At 35.0% G+C, this 23,738-nt stretch overlaps 4 protein-coding genes across 4 annotated transcripts; all 4 read right to left on the bottom strand.

The window, feature by feature from the left end:
* Nucleotides 1-231: 231 nt before the first annotated feature.
* On the bottom strand, nucleotides 232-588 carry LOC105951025 (chaperone protein dnaJ 20, chloroplastic). Its single transcript, XM_012974418.2, has one exon. The coding sequence runs from the start codon at nucleotides 586-588 to the stop codon at nucleotides 232-234; it is 357 nt and encodes a 118-aa protein (XP_012829872.2).
* A 1,217-nt stretch (nucleotides 589-1,805) lies between these two features.
* On the bottom strand, nucleotides 1,806-2,249 carry LOC148771486 (B3 domain protein). The gene has a single exon (XM_088816008.1). The coding sequence runs from the start codon at nucleotides 2,247-2,249 to the stop codon at nucleotides 1,806-1,808; it is 444 nt and encodes a 147-aa protein (XP_088672134.1).
* Nucleotides 2,250-6,326: 4,077 nt separating this feature from the next.
* On the bottom strand, nucleotides 6,327-11,985 carry LOC105951001 (meiosis-specific protein ASY1). Its single transcript, XM_088815380.1, has 21 exons — nucleotides 11,891-11,985; nucleotides 11,727-11,783; nucleotides 10,362-10,458; nucleotides 10,210-10,278; nucleotides 10,013-10,105; nucleotides 9,723-9,846; nucleotides 9,575-9,644; nucleotides 9,425-9,466; nucleotides 9,159-9,287; nucleotides 8,962-9,075; nucleotides 8,822-8,864; nucleotides 8,695-8,736; nucleotides 8,497-8,625; nucleotides 8,213-8,289; nucleotides 8,024-8,107; nucleotides 7,573-7,723; nucleotides 7,403-7,479; nucleotides 7,257-7,320; nucleotides 7,004-7,134; nucleotides 6,796-6,933; nucleotides 6,327-6,681 (listed from the first exon to the last, which is right to left on the bottom strand). The coding sequence occupies exons 1-21, from the start codon at nucleotides 11,891-11,893 to the stop codon at nucleotides 6,628-6,630; spliced, it is 1,788 nt and encodes a 595-aa protein (XP_088671506.1). The 5' UTR covers nucleotides 11,894-11,985; the 3' UTR covers nucleotides 6,327-6,627.
* A 1,325-nt stretch (nucleotides 11,986-13,310) lies between these two features.
* On the bottom strand, nucleotides 13,311-19,032 carry LOC105951026 (somatic embryogenesis receptor kinase 2). The gene is made up of 11 exons (XM_088815378.1): nucleotides 18,382-19,032; nucleotides 17,672-17,804; nucleotides 17,463-17,534; nucleotides 16,983-17,126; nucleotides 16,782-16,853; nucleotides 16,391-16,462; nucleotides 16,180-16,292; nucleotides 15,723-15,854; nucleotides 15,206-15,547; nucleotides 14,577-14,971; nucleotides 13,311-13,865 (listed from the first exon to the last, which is right to left on the bottom strand). The coding sequence occupies exons 1-11, from the start codon at nucleotides 18,488-18,490 to the stop codon at nucleotides 13,548-13,550; spliced, it is 1,902 nt and encodes a 633-aa protein (XP_088671504.1). The 5' UTR covers nucleotides 18,491-19,032; the 3' UTR covers nucleotides 13,311-13,547.
* Between the last annotated feature and the right edge of the window lie 4,706 nt (nucleotides 19,033-23,738).

The following is a 23,738-nucleotide window of genomic DNA, read 5'->3' as shown; positions in this document are numbered from 1 at the left end:
AAGATTCTATTGAATTTGACACCATAAGGGTGTACGAAGATTCATAGTTCAGGGGTGGTTCTAATTACCCAAACATGACGGGTTTTTTCGTAATTTGATCTTAACTCAGAGGTGGCCGCCGTAATTTACCCAATTTTTTATTGTATTATGATTAATGCAAGAAAAATAATTCAAATAATCAAAGAATTATTGCAGGAAAAAAAAAAAATGGTAGTGAAGTGTAGTTTGTTTCTACTGGTGTTTTGCTCTCATTCTACATCCCCAACTTCCCTCACTTTGCACTTGTTTCGAAGGGGATTTCCTCTTAAGTTCCGAAAGCTGGAATTCCCATTTCGCCCTCGACGCTCCCGATTCAAAACCGTCACTTTCTTGAAATTCTTGATTTAAAAGACTCGTGTACGCCTTGTTTAACTCAATGAACATGCGAGCCGATTCTTCTCTCTTGGATGGATCGCATACATCGGGATGAAAACGAAGAGCCATTTTACGGTACGATTTCTTTATCTGATCTACATTTGCACTCTTTGAATTTAAAGCAGATAGCTCTTTTTTGAATTCATCGGTCGCTTTGCACGAAATAACTCTCATTTTTTTCGGACGACAAAATGGTAGTATAATATAATTTGTAGCACTATTGAATTGAGAGATGTGAGTTACATTCATTGTAGTTAGTATTCAGTAATTCTTAGCTTGCAGATGTTATTTTGAACTGTTATAAGTCTTGTATATGTGTGTATATATATAATGTTTGCGACACAATAAACGCGGTTTATGAATTCGGGGACACGTTTTTGACCAAGATTTGATTGAAGGAATGAACTTTGTTTTATCCACCATTTATTAGTTGTAACATCGTTTGGCGGGGAGTTCTAAATCCTGGGATTTGGAGTTTTTCTGTGACAATGACAATGTGATGTTCATGCTGGAGTTGGTGGAAATTGGTTTGAACTACATGAGTTTTTTAATTCAATTTCTTTTTTCTTTTTTTTTTAAATAATTTTTTATTACTTTTCTATTGTTTTTTTATTGGAACCCAAAATTAACTTATTAGTTTAAAAAAAAAAGTAATTCTGATACGAATTATTTTTCCACTATTTGGTGGAAGCAAGAACTAGCGGAGCATTTTTCGAGTCCTAACGACATTGGATCATCGCCAAAATGTGATATTTTTCTTCATGTTTCATTGGTTTGCTTCATAAATTGCATTGTTCAAATCAATTACAAGAGATGAAATGAAAGAGTAAGGTAGTTATAATATGTTAACAACTCTGATTTCGAGAGTTGGTACCTAGTCTTAAACTAACAAAATTTGAACTCATGGACTCTAATCGAATAAAATAGACGTCTAATTTGTATAACATAACAAACCGAACTTGAACACACAGATTTTCACACATATTTCCATCATAAACTTTGAACACACGATAACATAAATACAAATAATCAAGCTACTCATGTTGTGCTCTATGAGAATTTGTTCCAAGTCGACTTAATTGTTTATCAAATAAACCTAAAACATAACTTTTAAAGCTCGATAGAATATAAACAAATTTGAACAATCATACATTCAGCTCGACTCAATTAATTTTCATAGTATAAATATAGTCGCCCCTGTAAGAATCATGTAGGAAAAATAATAAATCCAGAAAATATAGCAAAGTATATATAATTGGAAAAAAAGAAAAGTACTTTTTATAACTTAAAACCTATAATTGTGTGTTAGCTAGTGTGTGTACTAAATAATGCAAACCCTAAAAAACTTTTGCTACCTAATTATCAAAATCAAAATTAAAACTCCTACTTAATCATGTTTCAACATTAATCGATCTGAATCGAAAACAAGCTGCCTTCTCGTCCCAATACAACGAAATATCGTCACCCGCCTTCAAATTCCTGTCCTTAATCAACCCCATGCAGGCGAGGACAAATTCGTCTTTTCCCACATGCTGCAAATAAGCATCTTGCCCGTCGTACTTCCTAGGCGAAGATTCTTGCGTAACATAAAAAATAATTACGTGAACCTTCACTCCCATAGCAATGTAGTTAGCCAATCCCATCTTCCAATACCGAAGCACGTGCTCAAACACGTCGTCCCACTCTAGTTCGATTATTCCCGAATCGATTTCGTGTTGGTTAATTGATTTCTTGATCCGCCAAGGGCCGTCGGAATCCAACGCCGGAGGTGGATATACGTCACGTATCTCCACCAGCTGGCGGCGGCAGTATTGATCTCCGGCTGGTTCCGACATGCATATTCTTGATTCTTCTTCTTCTTCTTCTTTGGTTCGTAAGAACTCGTAATAGAATGTTTTCTTCGTGGAGTACAAGGTTTTCGAGATCATGGTTTTTTTTTTTCTTCCCTTTTCTTGTAGGTTTGGCGCCTAGGAATATTTTGTTGTAAGAAGAATATTTTTTGTTGGTGTATTTATAGGGTTAGTGAAAGACTTAATTACCATGTATAAAACTCTAATTATAGATTGGTAATTACTAATTAAGTGACGTGTATAATATATAGTTTTGGTAAATTTCTGGAGTTGTGTATATAATTTCTTAATTAACGTTGTTAGTTCCATGTTTACTCAATAAGCCAAATAATTAATTGTGTCGGATTTTGTAGATATTATATTACCTTGTTGTGAAGTAGCTTTTGTTTATTTATGACTTGTGAAAGAAGTTATCTGTTGTAATATAGTGTTAGTATTAAAAGTAGGGTTTTTTGTGAGGACGTCTTTACGAACAACCTTTATTGATCTACGATTAGGTGTTTTATCTCCTCATATCGTTAACATGTATTATAAATCAACGCAAATTTAATGTTTATGATAAAAATAATTCTAATTTTATCAATTTTGATAACAAAAATTCGATTTTAATTTTTTTTTTTCTGAATAATGTTCCCACCGTCGGAGACTTTCTTTCTTTATGTTTTTTCCGTCGCTGACCGGCGATCAACAATGATCTCCAGTGGCGTTGATTTTTTTTTATTTTTTTTTTTTGAATTTATTTTCCGTCTGCCGCTGACCGTCGACAGTAATTTTATTGTGGTTGACAATAAAATTATTGTAAACACATTAATAATTCGACAAGTATGTCTCTAAAATTGACAAAAAATTCGACAAGTATGTCTCGAAAATTGTCGGCGGGTTTCAAAAAGAAAAACTTCAAAATCGACTTCGAAGCCCAAAAAAGGCATGGATACATACCTTAATGTGTTCTCCTTGGTCGTAGACTATCATCTTGTTGTCATTTGACTCCATTTTACAAGTTATGTGAGGTTTTAATTTATTTAGTTTTGAGATTTTTTAGGAGGGTTTTTTGTGAGGAAGGAGGAGCTTGAGGGATTTGTGAAGAAGGAGATGGGTTTTAGGATTTTTGTGGGGTTGGTATTGAAGAAAGAAAAATAAGATTTTTAATGTTTTTATGGTATTGATTTTTATTAAGGATATTTATATCATTACCTATTTATTATCCTAATTTTATTTTTTTGGTATGAAAGTGAGAAAAAATTGATATTAGTTTTAAGGCGGCGATTATATGCAAGCCCATTTTTTTATTAGTTCAAGACCTCCAACATAAAAATACTAATTTACCCTTAATGAAATTTAAAATCAAATAAAAAACACAAAGCATTAAAAAATTAAAAAAAAAAATTTCCTTTGTGCAAGACCAAATAAAATACATAAATCCAAAAACCACTCTTCCTTATTTCACGACTTAAAACTCTCCTCCTTCTTCCCATTCTTCTTCACAAACCCACCAAGAAATCCTACACACCAAAATTATCAAATACATACCAAACATTCACGATGGAACCAGAAAACAATGATATGGTGGTTTACGAGGGTGGAGAACACAATGAAATATGTTTTAACCGTTTATTTTTGCTTTTGGGTCGTTTTTTTTTGTTGGGAAAAAAATTCGACGATACCAAAAATCGGTATGCAAATACCGATTTTTGTTTTTAAAGTCGGTAACCACATTCCGATTATTTTAATAAAAATCGGTACTTAAAAACTGATTTTTGTAGTAAAAATCGGCATGACAACACCGATTTGTTTTTGTATTATCGGTATTGTCATGCCGACTTGTACTACAAAATTCGGTTTTTAAATACCGAATTTATTATCTGTGTTTTTTTAAGACCGTTTTCTCATACTTTCGTGCATCAACCTAGGGGATTGATGGAGGATTATTTGAGATACGGAAAACTCTACTCGATTGGGTTAAAGGAGTGGTAGACGCCACCGAATGGTGATAAACATTTTCGTTTCAAATATTTAAAAAATATCAATTAACCAAATATATAATGTATTATTTAAAAAAAAAATTCAACAAATATCGGTATTCGAAAACCGATTTTGTACTCAATAATCGACATTAGAACGCCGATTTTGACTTGTAAAGTCGACGTTGTGTCGCCGATTTGGTTAACAAAAATCGGTATTATGACGCCGATTTTCGTGTACAAAATCGGTCTGGATAAACCGATTTGGGAAACCAACGAAAAAAAATAAAAAAACCAATTTCAATCTCAATTTTTTTTCCAAAATCGGCCAAATCATTGCAACCCAACAAGAAATAAGCATAGATTAATGTTCATTCATACATATTTAGCATAGATTAATATTTGGCAGTCGTGATATTTCTTTTTTGTTTTCTCTCTTTTTTTTTTTTTGATTTTTGGTCTTGAACAAATTAAAAATAAGATTTATTTGTATTTGAGTATTATTTGTGGATAGGGGTATATTTGTCATCTTTGGTCTTGATGTAATAAAATTAGATTAATTTACGGGCTTGAACTAATAAACTCATTTATGTGGTTTTGAACTAATAAAAAAATGGGCTTGCATATAACGGCCGCCTAGTTTTAATCACCCCCAATCAGGGGCGGATCTACTATAGGTCTAGGGTGTGCAGCTAGACATGGCCACGGGCCGGGTCGGGTCCGGGTCCGGGTCGGACCCGCCGGGTCCGGGTCCTACTTTTTTGGGACCCGAAACCGACCTGTGTGGAGGCGGGTCCGGGTCCGGGTCGGGTCCACTCGGGTCCTCCGGGTCCGGGCCGGGTCCGGGTCTGGGTCCAAAATCGGTTCTTGATTTTTTTTTTTAATTTAATTTTATTATTTTCGGGTCGGGTCCGGTTCGGGTCCGGGTGGACCCGAGTTTCTAGCCGTTGAAATAAAAAAAAAAAAAAAAAAAATTGAATTTTCGGGTCAGGTCCGGGTCGGGTCCGGGTCGGTTCCGGGTGGACCCGAGTTTCTAGCCATTATAATTTAAAAAAAAAAACATTTTTTGAATGCTCGGACCGGGTCCGGGCCGGGTCCGGGTCGGGTCCGGTTCTGGTCCGGTTTCTAGCCATTGCATTTTCGAATTTTGAAAAAAAAAATATTTTTTATTCGGGTGGACCCGACGGGTCCTCGGGTCGGGTCCTCGGGTCCAAAATATCGGGACCCGAAACCGACCCATACATTTCCGGGTCCGGGTCCGGGTCCATGGTCAACGGGGCGGGGCGGGGCGCTCGCCTGGTCGGGTCCGGGGCGGGTCCGGGTCAGACCCGACCCATGGCCATGTCTATGTGCAGCTGCACACCCTTGAAATTAAAAAAAAAAAATTCCAAATATATATATCGTTATATTATTTTGTGAGAAATGTCATAGGTTCGAGCCTCAAAATCATCAAATTTTTGATAGCTTTTCCAAAACTCTACAAATCCATTTATATTCTAACATTTTCTATCAACAAATCCATTTATACTCTAACATTTTCTATCAACAAATCCATTTATACTCTAACATTTTCTCTCATTTTTCCTAAATTCTCCAAAAAATTGCAATTGATCTTAAAATTTCGATTTTCCTACATATTAATATTATTTTATGTTGGTATTATTATTATTAAAAAAAAATCGGGGGCGCTGCCCCCAAACCCCCGTAAATTTTCGCACACCCTTGGCTAAATTCCTGGATCCGCCACTGCCCCCAATACATAAAGTTATCCATACTATAAGTGTAATATGGTCGCCGAATTTGAGTACTTACATACATACAGTGACAAAGCCAAGAATTGATACAGTTTAGGCTTTTTTTTTTTTTTTTTTTTTTATGGATTATTTGTATAAAGTGGACAACACAAGGGAATATATATAGAATGTAAACTCGTTACAAATTATAATTGATCATTTCGAGCTTTTATTTCTTGAAAACTATTCATCAGCGTGTCATTAACAATTTCGCGGATACAACTCTTTCAATAAAGACAAGCAAAACATCATTCAACCATCGATCATTAATTAGATTGCGCAATTCTACTCTTTATGATATTCAAAACTGTCAACGTTAACGTCAAACATATAGAACACCAAACGATTCAGTCAAGTGGTGACAAAACTCCATAGTCATAGATAGCACCTTATACACATAACATTTCGACGCCATATTGCAACTGTCGTCTCAGTTTTTAAGTGGAACTAGTTCGTACAAAACGAAATATATACATACAGTCATAATTGTATACAGAAATAACCTTTACGTGCTGAATAAACGAAACAGGGGCTTGAAGCAGGGAAACGGAGAAAGTGAATAGCCCCAGATAGACGACCATTTAAGTAGGATCACGACATGACAAATTTTCAGACAGCTTGAGATTTCTGGCGCTTTGAGTACTGCAGGATAGGGTCCTTTGCCTGTAATTGTTCAAACATACTTAGTTAAATACAAATAAATCGTTAAGAGAAAAGCTCGAGAAGTAAAAATATATGTATATTAAATGGTGATTAACTAACTCTGTTTGGGCATACCGTGCTTGTTTTTCTGAAGCGTTTGTCCTGAGTAGGCATGCTTTCCATGACAATGTCCATGTCATCACCATGGTTAGTATTCGCATTAGCTCTGTCATTATCAGCCCCAGGCACAAAACTCTCTCTAGAAGCTGCCGGCTGTAGAAATAGTTACTCGTTAATTATTTATTCAAAAAACACAAAGAGAGCTTATGACGGAATCATATACCTCAGCCCTGCTAGTCGGAGTATTCCTAGTAGAGACGTTGATGTATGCATCAGATCTACCTCTTGTTCGTGTGATATCTGATCCAATGGAGTGGAGCCCACCACACGTCGATAAGTCCTTGTTCTTGTTGCCTAATATCCAAAAAGAAAATTAAAATGAAAAAAAAAAAGATCGAATTTGTTAGATTATGAAATTGAGCAAATCATGGCATTGATTTTATTAGTAAAGTAGCAAAGAAGGTAAGATTGTTCACCGGCAGTATTATCGTGTTCTGCATGGTTGGACTTGTTTACTAGCGATTCCTGCTTATCCAGGTCCTGATAAATTTGAACCATAAGTACAGAGAAATTTTGATGATTTAGCAGTTGTAAAAATAAAATACAAATCTTATAAATATACCATAGCATCTAAGTTTAAGAGCTTTTTGATTTCAACGAGCTTTTTCTTAGTGAGATCAGAGTGAACCACCCGCTTGCCTGAGACAATAGACAACACATTTCTATCAATGATAGCATCTTTACTTTGGTCAGGAAATGAAATACTTATTGATGACATTTCAGTTTATTTACCAAGTCTGCGATTGCTACCGGCCTCAACGAAGCCATCTTGTGTCATTTTGTCGATAAGCTTGCGTACTGTGGTCTGGCTGGCTTCGCCTTCAAGTTTGTTCTGAAGTTTTGTCACTGATATGTAGTTCATTGGAAGAGTGTGATATAAGGCCTGAGATGAAAAGACATAATTAGTATGGGGAGAGCACGAGATTTTGATTTAAATATTTAAATGCAATGATGTATTATATTTGTGGATGCAGCAATAATCTGACCAGTCTCCAGTTAGCAGCCTATATAGACATTTTCGTGCAAAATTTTTTATGTTCGATGGATGCAAGTTGTAGGTACTCAATTGAAATGAGGAATGAAATTATATAAAGAAGACTAAATACATGACGGAGATAATGTAGTAATAACACAGCACCTCAAGCATGAACTTCATGGAAGAATAAAAAATTCAAAGATTCACCTTCATGTACATGTGATCTACACTCGAATTTCCATATTTTCCATCGACTTCTTCTTTCACAGCATCAAACTCATAGTCAAACTTCTAATAACCAGATGTAGTTCGTAAGGAGAAAAACGAGAGTCAGAAATTTTTTTAGATATGAATCTGAACATTAGTGGGATAAATGGAAATATGATGAAAAATAACCTTTCTGTTATTAATGATAAAACTCTCCTCTGCAGCTTTCGATATAAAACTCTCCTTCACCAGCTTGTCCATAATTTCTGGAGCATAGGAACATTTAGGATCACTCAAAAACCAAAAGTTACAGAAATCATGACCTCGTTTCTATTAGCTTAAGACAGAAGGACCCTTCAGATGTACCTTCAATCAAAATCTGCAAATAATTGAACATAGGTCAAAGCATCGACTTGCAAAAGTTGGCTTTAAAAAAAAAAAAAAAGGACAGGATTGAATCATGTAAAGAATACTTACCACTGAGATGTCAGGGAAATTTGAGAGCACATCAGTAAGCTCAACTGTGTCAAGGTGGTATGAACTGATCCAATCCTTTACTCGTCCAAACTGTTGTTCATCTTCTGCAGGATCCTGTGTATCATCTGCAATACAAGACAGATTAGAATTTTCTCAACTTGCAATTCGATTTTTTCATTAGATTTATACGGCACCTTCATCGAGTGCTCCATTATCTTCTTGAATCTGCTTTTTATCTGTTAGACAAAAACGTTAGAAGTGTGATTGTACAACAGCAAATCATAATGAATGATGGATTTGTATTAAGAGACTGGACTTTACCTATGGGTGCTACGATGTATTGATCATCATCGGAATTGCTGATCTGAAGTGGGAGGTAGAAAAAGACAAGTTTTGATATGTTGAAACAAGATGGTCATGTAATGAATTTAAGTTTATAAGTACAACTAACGCATTATTACCTCACTGTCAGAATCAGTGTCTTCATCTTTTTGGACGGAATCTGCTCCCAAGCTAACCTCATCATCTTGATTGTCATTGTTTTCATCTTCACAAGGATCGAGTACGCTCCTAACCTGTCGAGTTTAACAGTGTGGAAAAACTAGTAAGGCCTACGAAAATGACGTAAGAACTTTTCATTTATGTTGTGATTCCGTACCTTCAGAGTTAGTACTAAATGTTTGCTATTCACTTTGCCAACTTCCATCTTCAAGGGATTTCTAGTCCACGGATTCTGAGCTTCTTCTTCTGTGCAGCCTCTGAAGAAAGGTGGCTCATAATCCATTGGCTGCAATATCAGAAAGTATAAATGTGAAAAACCCGAAATCCATTATTTGACTAAAAAGTTTCAGATTATACAATTAGTCATTAGAAAGTTTTGAAATGATAAAGCCCACGCAGAAACCTACTAAAGTAAAGGCTTACCGTGACATCATCGTAATACAGGAGCTTCATCAGTACAGTGCGCTGAAAAATAATGTAATTAACTGAATTAGCTCTCTCAAAAAGGCATATATGAGTAGTGAAACAAAACTAGATAAATCAATATAGATCACTCAGTCTCCAGAATTACACCTCATCTGGCATCTTATTCAAAGTCCTCATTAGTTGAATTAACGTACGGACCATTTTGCATGCTGAGCTCCTGTAAATAATAATCATCATATTATTTATATAAACACTAAACCACAAAAAGTTATCTGAAGTTACATGATTCAACTACCTCATCTGACTGGGAGTTATCTCTGTTGTGGAGTTGTACTTGAACGTTCCTCCCTTCTTTGTCCCACTACGGTTGATGTTCATGGTAACCTCTTGACTGTCAGTATTAGAGTAGCTGAATGAAACTGCAAGAAAGGCACTTCATCAATATATGCTCAAATAGAAAGGCATAAATAACAATTAAGCAGAAGTTCAAGCATAATTTTCTGTCAATTTGTTTTTTGGAATTTATGTACTCTGTCTCTCTACATCAGTAGTGTTTGTCGAAACAATGTTTATTTTAAGACTTACATGCATACTCCTCAATCATTGGACCATCCGCGGCCTCACAGACACAGAACAAGAGTGTTTTCAGATATTTTTTCTGCAAAGCATCATAAACACCTGCAAAGAAAGGGAAACATAGAAATGAATGAGCTACCGATCAGGGCATGTAGAGATACGGAAAACAAGATTTTAACTGGGAACTTTAATTTATGTCCGTATACCTTTCTCCATCCAATCAATCAGTCTACGCGATTCAGCATCCATAGGCATAAGCTTTTTAATCTTCATGTCTGTTACAATTTCAAGACGACTTAATTTCTATTCAATAACCTGTAGCTTTAGCATGAATAACCAATGACAATTGGCAACTTACCTAGAGCCGGAACGGATTTGTCATTGAAATATTTCTCGGGGAAAAGGCCTCTGATGTAACTGATGTTGAATATAGCAATGCGCAACAGATTCCTTGTCTGGTAAAAGTAAAAATTCAATTGCAGAACGCTTATCGCACATGGTGTATTTCAAAAAAGGTACAGATTATGAAATAAATAAGTGTTCATTTAACTCCAACAGAGATAAGATAAAAATTGCAAACAATGTTCTATTAAATATGTGTATCAGGATGAAAATTACAGAATGCTACTTCATCCCAGCTCAAGCAAATTTTGGTAGCGATCCAGATTTTATCAAGTAACCGATTACCAACATACATTTTATAAGACCTTGTGCAACTATGACACATACAGATTTCCCAGCACCAAGCAATTACAACAATAGTAAACTGGTTACAATGCAAATTCAATCCACATAACTTCTAAGCAACGGATTTCTAAATTAATAACAAATTTCAAAATACATATCTAAAACGCATCAAATAGTGAGTCCTGCGAGTAACTCCCGTTATTGTTTTTACTCTTTGAAGGCCAAATATTCCAGAAATGTCAAATGGATATTCCCAGAGCACTCATGTATTGTTTTATTCTCTGAATTGAATGTTCTTCAGAAAACTATAATTAATCAAATATTATTTATGGGAGAATTCCACATCTCACAGATCTTACTCTGTGCAAAACAATTTATCCGAAATAACATGCTGTCAACTAAAATTCAATCACACAGCAATCAGTCCAGCAGCTACAGAACTGCACTTACTCAGAGAAAAATACACAAACCACTGCCGCTATTTCCAAATTTGAAAAACATCGACCAATCTAAATCCGAGTTGACAAGGATTTCGTGAAATTCACCAATTATGTTACACATAGTCGCATCATGACTAAGATCGCACTAAAATAAATTTACGTGTGGTTTCTATACCAACGTAGCCAAAACAAAATTGCAGAGAGCGATCAAACAGATTGAAATTCATGATTCAGTAAATCAAACCAGAGAGAGAAGGACAATCGAAATCTTATTTAACTCAACGAACCCTAGATAATGTGAAGACATACTAAAAAACTTTGAAAATCAGCTTTAATATACAAAAACTAAACACCAATGCGATTATCTGCAAATTTTCGAATCAGATCTGAATTCTGATCCGTCCAAAACGCTGGAACTCATAAAATCAGAAAACAATTTAGATTCACCCAATAGTTACATCACTATCAAAACGTGATTAAAAAAAATTATAAGCTAAATCACCGGTCGTTTCATGTGAAGAACAAATGAAACGAACAGAAACCTGGAAAATAAAAAAATATAAAAAATAGTATGCTAAAAGGATGGAGTGATTAACCAGAAGAAGTGAATCCTGCTCTGTGATCTCCGACTCCTTCACCTTCTGCGCAACCACCTGAAATCGGAGAAGTGACGACAATCAGCCATGCTTTTGACATTCCAAATGAAGAAAAAAAAAACAAGCGGTGAAAAGGAGCTAGAGAGAATTTTCCTTCAGCTCACCATTGTTTGAAAAGTTAGAGAGAGAAAATGAGAATTTTGAATTTGAAAATGGGAGAGTTTGTTATGGTGATTGGAATTCGTGAGCTGAATGAACTGGCGGGAGGTGAAAAGCTGTCGAGGCGGGTTTTTATAGTGTGTTCGTGTATTTAACCGTGGTTGAGTTAACAAATTAACCAGAGCTACAGTGATCTCTAACTGTGGTTGACGAGCACGCGGAACGTGCATTCTAGCGAAGGGTATTTTCGGAATTCACGTAGCTAGCTGTATTTATAATGTTTCATAATACCAAATAAAAACCTCGTAATTTAATTCTTAAAATCTCGATAAATTTCACCGTACTAATTTCAATATTTCATGCATTTACGGTTTACCACAACCAACTAGTTTCTTTAAGGATTATTTGCATAAGGTAGAACAAAACAAGTGAATATATATAGACTTTAACTAAAATAATATAAATCAATACTGTTTTAAATTCAAAATATAATAATGTAAAGTCTTGACAAATTATAATTAGTCGGTTCGATTTTTTTATTTTTATGTTTATTTTTTTAACTATTCATTATTGTACAACTCTTTCAATAAAGATAAACAAAACATCATTCTACTATTGATCATTAATATTTCTTCAAAAAAAAGAAAAAAACCTATTGATCATTAATATTATTACTCCAATTTACTCTTTACAATATTCATGACTAAAATACCCTCTCTACAATAGTAGTAACAACTAACAATTCGTCCAGCGAGAGATGGTCCGGCAGTTGGATTAAGTGCGTCAGTGTCAATTGACCAAATTCGAAAAAATCCGTCATATTTGGGTAATTACAATCACTCATCAACTATGAATTTTCTTACACGTCCACTCTTGCAGTGTCAAATCTAGTGATTTTTTCTAGATTATGTGGAATATCCTCCAATTTATACCCGTTTTACCACATTCGAGTTCCACATTTTAAAACAAAATGATCTCATACTATGTGTCTCGTGGCTTGTAAATATCAGATTATGGTGTATCAGAAATCGTCTTTTTGAACAAAACGAGTACAAACTAGAATACATTCACCGAAATCGAGAAGATTATGTTGAATTTGATTAGGGTGGACGTGTAAGGAAATTCATAGTTGATGGGTTATTATAATTACCCAAACACGAGCAGTTCGTAATTTAACCTAAACTCACGGAGTTGGCCGTAATTTACCCAACTATTTTGTCAGAATTAAAACTCTAAAACGGTTCTTTGTATATTAGCCAGTTTAAAGATGCACTTAGGATACATTAAAAAATTAATAGCAATAATTAATTTTCTTTACAAATCATTATTTACAATACCAAAAACCCCAAAACAAAATAAACCCATACTTCAAAATTGATTAAAAAAAAAAATTCAAAGCCTGCAAGTAAATAAAAACCTAAAAAATTAGCCATCAATCCATACTTTCTTTCATTGTTCACAAAAATGACAAAAACCTTTCAACACGCATGTTAACAAACTTTCTTAGTTATACAATGGCACGTATACTCACTTCGTCACGGCACGAACTTTTCAAAAGCCACACAATATATATGCACAAAGTACAACGAATACGACTAATAGAATCGAAGAAAGAAGAAAAACAAAAGCAGAAAAACCTAGTAATTTTCCTAGGTTGTCTTATCACCTAGGGCCCGATAATTCGACAGCGTGTAAGTTTTCAGTAGAATCGACAATCCAATCGGAAGTCAAATGTGGGGCAATTAATTCAACCTCTTGTCGAAGAAGTTCGACTTTTTGCCATTCGTCCCATTTTTCGGCCAATCCATCGCCTTCTAACATTCTCACCACATCCGACATTTTGGGCCGATCCATTGGAGAACTCTGCGTGCATAAAAGAGCAACTTGTATTAGCTGTTCCACTTCCGATTCTACATAATTTTTCTGCAAATCGGGATCCACCAGCATTTCTAGTTTCTTCTCTTTAAGTAGTCCTTTCACCTGAAAACGCATATGCCTTGTAAGAAAATGTATGCATATACTTGCAATAAGAAGACAAAGGGGTGGGAATGAGACGTATCGGATCGGAATTAGTACTTTCGGAAAAAATCATTTATTTTTCGGAAGTGAAAAACTAACTCTAATTCCATTCAAAAAAGAAAATCAGGAAAATCAGAAATCGGAATTTTGGAAATTTTAATGAAAAAAAATGTTCCAAAATCAGAATTTTTTTGATCGAATTTCTAAATTTTTAATTTTTTAGTCACCTATAATATAAAAGACGTAATAACATTGGTATTATAAGTCTAATTTTCAGTAAGAAAAAAATCTGGATCGAAATTCGGAATCTAATACATATTCCAATTTTGTTCCAAAAAAAACAGAAAAATCAAAAATCGGGAACTTTTTAGAGTTCGGAATGAAAAATGTCATTCCAAAATCGGAAATATACTGATCGGAATAAGCGGAATTCAGAGATTCCATTCCAATTTCCACCCCTAACGAAGAAAGCCTTCAATTTAATTAATTATTTAATATTCCAATAGGACATTCCGCAAGCTACACATGTTGCTCTAACCTAATGGGCATCAATTTCATCAACGTAGGTTCGAGTGAATATATATAAATAAATAAAACAATAATCCATAGAGAAGAAAAGAAAAACGAGAAAAAAATAAATTAAATTTAAAAAAAGGATGAAGATATTTATACCCAATCAAGTAACATGACATCATCGTCATTCGCAAGTCGAGCCAAATCGAAAGCTCTCTGCCCAGTTATAAGCTCAAGAAGCATAATCCCATATCCGAAAACATCGGTTTTCTCGGATGATTTTCCGGTGGATAAATACTCCGGTGCTATATGCCCAATAGTACCACGAACTGCAGTAGTGACATGCGTATCTTTATAATCCATTAATTTAGCCAAACCGAAATCTCCAACAACAGCCTCAAATTCTTCGTCAAGTAATATATTTGCAGCTTTGACATCTCGATGGATGATTTTCGGGTCACAGTGATCATGCAAGTAAGATAAACCTCGGGCGGATCCCAGTGCAATGCGCTTCCTTGTCGGCCATTCGAGCGGTAGTTCATTTGGTGGACGCTCTGCAATTTCAGTTTTATATAATATTTTATTCGGTAAAAATATATAATAAAGAAAATCAATCAATTTCAAAAATTAGAACTATACATACATATATATATATATATTAGGGATCTAATACTTAAGTATTTACGCTTAAGAACGAACTCCTTAAACAAGAGCATCATATGCTATTTAGATAAACCGCAATAAAAAAAATCAAGAATCTCGAAAAAAAAAAAAAGTAAATATATCACCTCTTAAGCACGAAGCGACACTCCCATTAGCCATATACGGATAAACGAGCAACCGTTCGGTCGGAGTCATACAAAACCCCCGCAGGCGCAGGAGATTACGGTGCACCGCCATGCTGATCATTTCAACCTCCGTTTGAAATTGAAGCTCTCCGCCAGGTGTCCTCTCCTCTTTAAGCCTTTTAACAGCAACTAATGTGCCGTCTGCGAGTCTTCCTTTATAAACCTTTCCGAAACCGCCCCTCCCCAAAATGTTTTTGTTGCTAAAAGTGTCGGTGGCGACTTGCAACTCTCGGAGAGAGAATCTTTTAAGCTGTCCTAGATGTACTTCAGGGTCCTCCTCAGCTGTTACAAGTTATGCAGAAAATTTTACTCGAGAAGCTTTTTATTTTATTTTCAATTTCTTTAATTATTATATATATATATATTTTTTTTTTTAAAATTGGTTTTACTTGAGAAGCTAAAAAAGAAGATTATTATGCATATACATAACTATATATTGTTGGATAAAATTAGAAACCTGGTACATCGAAGAAATATTCCTTCGGCTTTCTGCGACGCCACCATGCAAATGCAATTGCTGGGGCGGCAAATAGCAAAGCTGCACCGGCAGCAACTCCACCGGCAATGGCTCCAGTGGCACTACTTCCTCCTAAAGTTGGATAAATTTTAGAAAAGAAACTCAATTTCGAGGAAATATTTTATTACACAACCATACCCTCCCATTATTCGAGAAAACCAAAAAAACCATTTAATACTAAGCAATAGTTCATAATGAAAATTAAAACACGTAACTAAAAAAAGTTCGAAAGCTAACCGAACTACACATTTTTATTTTCAATGATCCTTTTTTCATAAAGAAATACGTAAAGACTACTGAAGATTTCCGACAAGATTATCAGACAAGATTATGCTACATTGTGATCTGTCGTTAACCAAGTAACTAAATTAAGCTAAAACATAAAAAATCGGATAACCTGGCAGAGATATTGGTGGTGGTGGAATAAACGGAGGGGGTGGAGAAAACGGAGGAGAACCAGGGCACGGTCGTCCAGTGACCGGTCCACATAAGTTCAAATTATTCGCGAAACTGCCAACGAGAAATTACCTCTTGTCAGAAACTGATTAAAATCCTTTAAAAAAAATTGACATATAATTAATTCCACTTGCTATGTTATCAGAAGATACCTGATAGGTGTGAACAAAGAAAACGAACCGTTATCCGGAACTTCACCTGACAGAATGTTGTTTGATAGATCCCTGCATGATAAAATTGTGAGATGATATGAAATTATGAGTTTATTGCGTTTAGTACCCTTGTGATTTATCGAATTACTAAAAAAGTCCCCGTGTTACTAATATTAGCAAAAAAAAAAACCCACCTATAACTTTTTTTTTAGCACACAACCCCCTAAACGGTGAGTTTTTAGTGGGTAGTTTGCTAAAAATTGCATTATAGAGGGGTACTTTTGTAAATATTAATAACACGATGACTTGTCTAACAATTTGACCAAGCACAAGGATTTTAATAATGCAATAAAACCCTTGAAAATATTTGAGAAAAAATTCAGACACTCACAGAACTTGTAAGGATGAGATATTGGTCAACGACAAAGGAATGGGACCCGTCAAGGTGTTGTTATTTAATCGGCTATCCTTACAAAGACATAACAGCAAACAATAACATTTTAAGGAAACTAAACGAAATGCAGAAAGATTCTTGATCACAAAATGTAAAATTTATATCACAATTTTGCTAGTTTAGATTAACTTTACTCACAGGAATCGCAATTTCGACAGCTTCCCCAAAGTAGCTGGAATCGGACCGTTGAAAGTATTCAAGTACAAATCCAAGCTCACCAAATTAGTCAGATTTCCGAGATCACTTGGTATCGGACCCGTTATGTTATTACTATACAACTCCCTGTCACAAAAAAATATATTATATATATATATATATATATATATATATATATATATATATATATATATATATATATATATATATATATATATATATATATATATATCAAATCCAAGCTCACCAAATATTATATATATATATATATATATATGATCAAGAATATCTAATTAAAAGTAGAAGATAGAATGATTTCCTTATCCAATGATTATGGATATCGAAAAAATAATGGTTACTTAACACTATGATATGAAATTCCTTTCAGATTTTCCATTAAATTATTCACTATAGCAAAAAATAATTCGAAAAAAAAAAAAAGAAAACGAAAACATGACGTACAGGTACTGCAAATTTTTCAAAAGGCCAAGTTGCGGTACCAATTGACCCGATAAAGCAGCATTCCCTAGATCGCTGAAACAGATTAGTCGAACAATCCAATTAGCAAACTAAATCGTGATTAAAAACTAAAGAAGCATGCAATAAAATAAATAAAAAATAAAAATAAAAAACACGAGAGAAAATTGATAGTAAATAGCAGAATTCATTACACTCTTATGACACTGTTGTCGTTGTTGCAGGTGACGTGGAACCACGTGCAGGGGTTGACAAGTGTCGGGTCCCAACTCTGTAGCACATTGTTCGGATCTTCTAAGTTCGTCCTAAGGCTATGTAAAGCATCGCCTATTTTAAACATGTCAAAAATATGCAATTAACAAATTTAGAAGCATCTCGAATTACGAAATCGTAAAACGGTTTTATACTTTCGACTAGACTTTTTCAACGAAAGTTCGAAATGGATTGATTACAACATAGCAAAAGAAAATTAAACGGTCGCATAATCGTAACAGTTGAACTTTTAGTGCTAGAACTTTGTTCAACGAAACAATACGCGGCCACTAAAATTACTACGATTTTCGAATATTACTATAAATTACGAACCCCAAGAAATGCTAGAACTTTGTTCGATTTTCTTGCATAACTGCAACGGAACAATATGCAGGCACTAAAATTACTACGATTTTCATATATTATAAATAACGAACCCCAAGAAATGCTAGAACTTTGTTCGATTTCTTGCATAACTGCAACGAAACAAAATGCAGGCACTAAAATTACTACGATTTTCGAATATTACTAAAAATTACGAAACCCCAAGAAATATAACACACATATTCATCCCACAAGCTACATTTTTCATTTAAACAAACCGAAACCGAAACCGAAAACCGAAAACCGAAAATATTAGAAAAAAACAAACCTTCCATATTAGCATAAATGCGGCGAAGAGGGTGCGACAACAAAATTAACCACACCATCAGTGACAGTGAAACCATTTCTTCTCCTTTCTTCAACTTCTTCATCACCATATATTCATTACAGTAAATTTATATTTATATACAATAATAATAAAAAAAAACGTGTCTAAATTTGAACCAACTCATGAAATAACACCACAGATCCAAATAAATAAATAATTACACAGCATTTAATAAATAAATAAAAAATCGACGAAACCCAGTTGATATTAACAAGACCCAAAAACTCAGTTGGGATTTTCGTACTGCTTTTTTTTTTTTTTTTCCTTCTCCAGCCCGCTTAAATCGGTCTCTGCAAACTTTTTACCTCGATTGTACTAGGGTATTTTTTTCTCTTCGTTCTCTCTCTCTCTAGAAATCTTCTCTTTCTGTGGGAGTGTGGAGGTGTGAGAGAGAGTGGGAGTGTATGTGATAATTATCGGAGGGGGGTTTGTTTTCTTTTTGGGCGTGTTTGTGTGCTGTATGCAGTGTTTTCGAGAGCTGCCCGAACGGTGGTGGGGAGCTGCCCCGGCTGCCCGTTTTCCATATGCTTGAACGGCTTCGCGCCCATAACTGTGACTGTGTCTACAAATTTAAAGTTAGTACATATGTTTAGACGAATATACTTTATCTTTCAAATTTAAATTCCTAATTTTATTTTAATTTATCAATTGATCGGTTGATCGGTCATTTTTCGACAATTGACCGTTCGTTGATCCGTCGAAGTCGACGATTTCCTTTAATCTTTTTTCGTTATTATTTATTTTCCTGGTCGCCGTTCATCGACCTAGACTACTAGACATCTTTTTTTTTTCCTCGCTGAGCATTGATCATTTTTTTTTGTCCGTTCAACTGTTCATTTAACACTTAATACAATATAATACGTCCAACCTTTTGAGGAAACTAGTGATAACCCCTATTAATTCTATATTTTGAAAAAATAATGGATTAAATTGTACGTAAATCAACTGCTTTGTTGCGCAGTTGTTTTATTAATAGACTACATGATAATATAGTTGACTAAGGCCTCGTTTGGTTGGGAAGATTAGTCATGATTAACCAAATAATTGGACTTTGTTTGATGTTTGGTAACTCCAATAACTTTTCGGGTCGACCTATAAGTATTATGTTATCATGCCTTATCAATCTTGTAGGGAGCTTTTCTGTTGAACCTTTTCGGGTCCAATAAAATAATAGGATTTTCGTTAGATTATTTAATCTTATCTTGTTAGTCTTATCATGGCAACCAAATGAGGCATAAGGTCTTGTTTGGTTGGCAAGATAAGATTAACCAAGATAAGATTAAATAATCTAATGAAACCCAATTATTTTATTGGAACTTGAAATGTACAATAGAAAAAGGTCATTAGAAGGCAAGATAAGCCATGATTATATAATTTTGACGGGTCGACCCGGCAATTTATTGAGGATACCAAACATCAAATTAAGTCCAACTATTTAGTTAATCATGACTTATCTTGACAACCAAACAAGGCCTAAAAGTATTAAATCAAATATTAGATCTGAGAAGCAATAAATCAACTATAAAAAAACATAGTTGTTTTATCATTATTATACTAGCTGGAGCAAGTAGTCCATTACGTAAATTGTCGCATAACAGTACTAGATCAGTGGACATAAAATGGTGATGACTCCAGAGAAGACCACTTTAGGAGGCGGAATGAGACTGAGTAGTCAGACTTGAGCAATATACATTAAGAATGTAGGTTGATAATCGTATAAATTTGGGATAAAGTGAAGTGTAATATTGGAACTGCTCGAAAAATACAACTTATCTCTAATAGGGAAATTGGAATTAGGCCTTTGTCTATTATTATAACATTTTGGGGTTATCTCTAAGAGCCCAATTAATTTGATTAATTATTCAATAAAAAATTAAATAGGAGAAAAGGCTCCACCACCAAAATGCTGTTTTTTTATTGCTTTATTATCTTAGGTTAAATTATTAAAGTGACATTGTTTGACTAATATGTCACGTTAATAACTTTATTTGGGCACTTTCAACTTTTATCAAAATCAATAATTATAATCATTAAAAGTGTCGTTTTGTTTTGTTTCCTGGTTCGTTTTTTTTGGTGACAAGTGTGACACATATTTCATGCTTGAAGAATCAATTAGTGGTGAACTTTGGACGGAAACGATATGGAATTAACTTTTATCGAATATTTCGTTTTTTTTGGGAAAATTACAACCAACCCCTTGATGAGCTACGGTTAAATTACAAAACCCCCTCATGTTTGGATGATTACATCTACCCCTCTCAACTATGAATCTTCTTATATGTTCACCCTTATGATATCAAATTCAAAATAATCAAGTAGGTTCCGTGGAATATTCTCTAGTGTGTAGTCATTTTGTGTGCAAAATACAGTTTCTGATGCACCAAAATATGATATATGCAAGCCAAAAAACACATCTTATGATCATCTCGTTTCAAAATGTGGAGATCGAACGGGATAAAACGGGTACTGTTAGCCGAGAAGATTTCTATAGATCCCGAGATTGTAGGGAATTTTATTTACTTTCCTTGTACAGTTGATTCTCCTTCTTAGAGTAGGAGTCTTGATTCTTTTTTTTCTTATATATGTACCTCTATTAAGGGTTAATAATATACGTACAAGAAATTCTTCTCTTTGCCGTGTTCAACATGGTACCAGAGCATGGTTGATCCAATTTTTTTTTCTTCTACGAATCAATTTCTTTTGTCACCATTATTGATTCTTTATACCCTTCTCGAATAACTTCGAATCTTCACACGAAATTACAATGACTGAAAAAGAAAAAACTTCAATTGCTCCAGCCCCGATTATTATCCAACAAGAAAACTCCGGCTTTCCTGTTAGTATTGTGTTAAACGAAACTAATTATCCATTATGGTCGCAGTTGATGGAGATGCGAATTGGAGCTCGCAACAAAGTTGGGTATCTAACAGGAGCAACGAAAAAACCCGCACTTGAAGATCCGAATTATGATACATGGATTACCGAAAACCACAAAGTGAAGAGTTGGCTCATCGATTCAATGAGCCCTCACCTGATGCAACGATTTATTCGTCTTGGAACAGCAAAGGAAATATGGGAGGCAGTGTCAAAGACTTTCTACGATGGATCTGACGAAACACGATTATTCGAATTAAATCAAAAATCTTTTTCGACAACTCAGAATGGGAGGCCTGTATCTACATATTACAATGAATTGGTTGCAATCTTCCAAGAAATTGATCACCGAAACACCGCCCAAGAAGAATCGGTTGAAGGGCTCTTACAAGTTCACTCGACAATGATGCGTTTGCGAGTTCATATTTTTCTAAGCGGCCTCGATTCTGAATATGATCAGATTCGAGGAGAAATTCTTCGAAAAGACCCGAAGTTGGACCTGGAAGGTGCCTACGCATGCGTGAGAAGAGAGTCACAACAACGACAAGTCATGGGAACGTCTAAACTGATCTCCGAAAATACAGCTATGATAGCTAATCGAAATCGGCGAGGGGAAAGTTTCAATTATGGCAAAGGAAAAAATGGTCAAGGTTCGGGAAAATTGAGTAACTACGCTTGCACTCATTGTGGTGAGCCCGGTCATTCAAAACAACGTTGTTATGAGCTCATTGGATATCCCGAATGGTGGGATTTTTCAAAAAAGCCGAGGAAGAATGTTACCGGCAAAGCTGCAGTGGCTATAACAGAAGAAGATCTTGAACCTCGGGAACAACTTTCATTACCTAGTGCCAATGTAACTCAACCAGGTAGTGTTGCTAAAGCTCGAATTTTTTCTGCCATTACTAAGAATAATACTTGGATTATTGATACTGGTGCATCCGAACATATGACTAGAGACCCTAGTATATTGAAAAAAATTCGCCCTTCATCCCAACAGGTCATATCTACTGCCAATGGTGGTACTTCTCCTATTACAGGAGAAGGGTCAATTGTCCTATCCAATGCCATAACACTCGATACCGTTTTAATTGTTCCTAATCTCGAATATAATTTGTTATCTGTTAGCCAAATTACCTCAGCACTAAATTGTATCGTTACTTTTTGGCCAACATTTTGTGTCTTTCAGGATATTCTGACCCGGAAGACTCTTGGTTGTGGTGTTAAACGTGGCAATCTCTACTACTTAGAATTAACGAAACTCGGCGAGCAGTGTAGCAAGGCTTCCTTGACGACGAGTGATCAAGTACAAACTGATGCGTGGTTGTGGCATAGGAGACTTGGACACCTTTCATTTGGTTATCTTAGAAAATTGAGACCTAATTTGTTTACTGGATTGAATCTTTCGAATTTTCAGTGTGATATTTGTGAAATTGCAAAAAGCCATCAAAAACCGTATTTCCCTTCTTTTAATAAAAGTTCTGAACCGTTTATGGTTATTCATTCTGATATTTGGGGGCCTGCAAAAATTCCGTCTATTTCTAAAGCTCGTTATTTTATTACATTCATTGATGAATGCACTCGAATGACTTGGATACATTTACTTCGTCAGAAAAGTGATGCTGGTGTTGCTTTTCAAGAATTTCACACCATGGTGAAAACCCAATTTCAAAGACAATTTCGAGTATGGCAATCAGATAATGCAATGGAATTCCTTGACCGTTCATTTGGTGATTTTCTTCGAAAACAAGGAATTAGACATCACACTTCTTGCACTTATACGCCTCAACAAAATGGTCTTGCAGAGCGAAAAAATAGACAAATTATGGAAGTCGTACGTGCATCTATCTTTGGAATGAACGTGCCTCGATTTTATTGGGGAGAAGCCGTTAAGTCTGCTGTTTATTTGATTAATAGGGTGCCTTCTCGAGTTATTGGTTTTCAAACTCCACACAAAAAATTACAGACCTTTTTTGACGTACCCCATCAACCGAACCTCGAACCCGGAATCTTTGGTTGCATAGTGTATGTTCATATACCCAAAGTTTTGCGCGGTAAACTTGATCCATGTGCTGCACGTTGTATATTTGTTGGTTATTCTGATTTTCAAAAGGGGTATAGGTGTTACGACCCTAAAACTCGGAAATTGCATGTCTCTCTTAATGTCTCTTTCCATGAAAATGAACCTTATTATTCTGCTGCAAATTCTAGCTCTCGTCTTCAGGGGGAGAATGTGGATAAAGACGATACCTTTGTTGATAAAAATAATGCGAATGACGCATTTATGGAGTTGGAAACCTTGGAACAAAGTATGCATAGCATTGAGCATAATGATCAGTGCTTAAGCAATGAATCTTGTGAAGATGGAGATGGTGGTGATGACCCAGAAATTGAAAATCTCAACGACGAAGAAGCCGAGATAGTTG

The sequence above is a fragment of the Erythranthe guttata genome, chromosome 3, assembly GCF_056151865.1.
Source record: "Erythranthe guttata isolate IM_541 chromosome 3, IM_541, whole genome shotgun sequence".
NCBI classification, from domain to species: domain Eukaryota; kingdom Viridiplantae; phylum Streptophyta; class Magnoliopsida; order Lamiales; family Phrymaceae; genus Erythranthe; species Erythranthe guttata.
This window is presented reverse-complemented; position numbering and strand designations above follow the sequence as displayed.

Excerpts from the sequence above, each read along its gene's own strand:
- LOC105951025 (XM_012974418.2), bottom strand. The coding sequence starts at position 588 with ATGAGAGTTATTTCGTGCAAAGCGACCGATGAATTCAAAAAAGAGCTA.
- LOC148771486 (XM_088816008.1), bottom strand. The coding sequence starts at position 2,249 with ATGTCGGAACCAGCCGGAGATCAATACTGCCGCCGCCAGCTGGTGGAG.
- LOC105951001 (XM_088815380.1), bottom strand. Across the intron at positions 8,865-8,961 it reads ACACTGATTCTGACAGTGAG|ATCAGCAATTCCGATGATGA; the intron begins GTAATAATGCGT and ends CTCCCACTTCAG. Across the intron at positions 7,480-7,572 it reads CGGTAGCAATCGCAGACTTG|GCAAGCGGGTGGTTCACTCT; the intron begins GTAAATAAACTG and ends CTATTGTCTCAG.
- LOC105951026 (XM_088815378.1), bottom strand. The coding sequence starts at position 18,490 with ATGGTGATGAAGAAGTTGAAGAAAGGAGAAGAAATGGTTTCACTGTCA. Across the intron at positions 17,805-18,381 it reads CATTTATGCTAATATGGAAG|GCGATGCTTTACATAGCCTT; the intron begins GTTTGTTTTTTT and ends TGTTTAAAATAG. Across the intron at positions 16,854-16,982 it reads CTGTCGAAATTGCGATTCCT|CCGATTAAATAACAACACCT; the intron begins GTGAGTAAAGTT and ends TTGTAAGGATAG.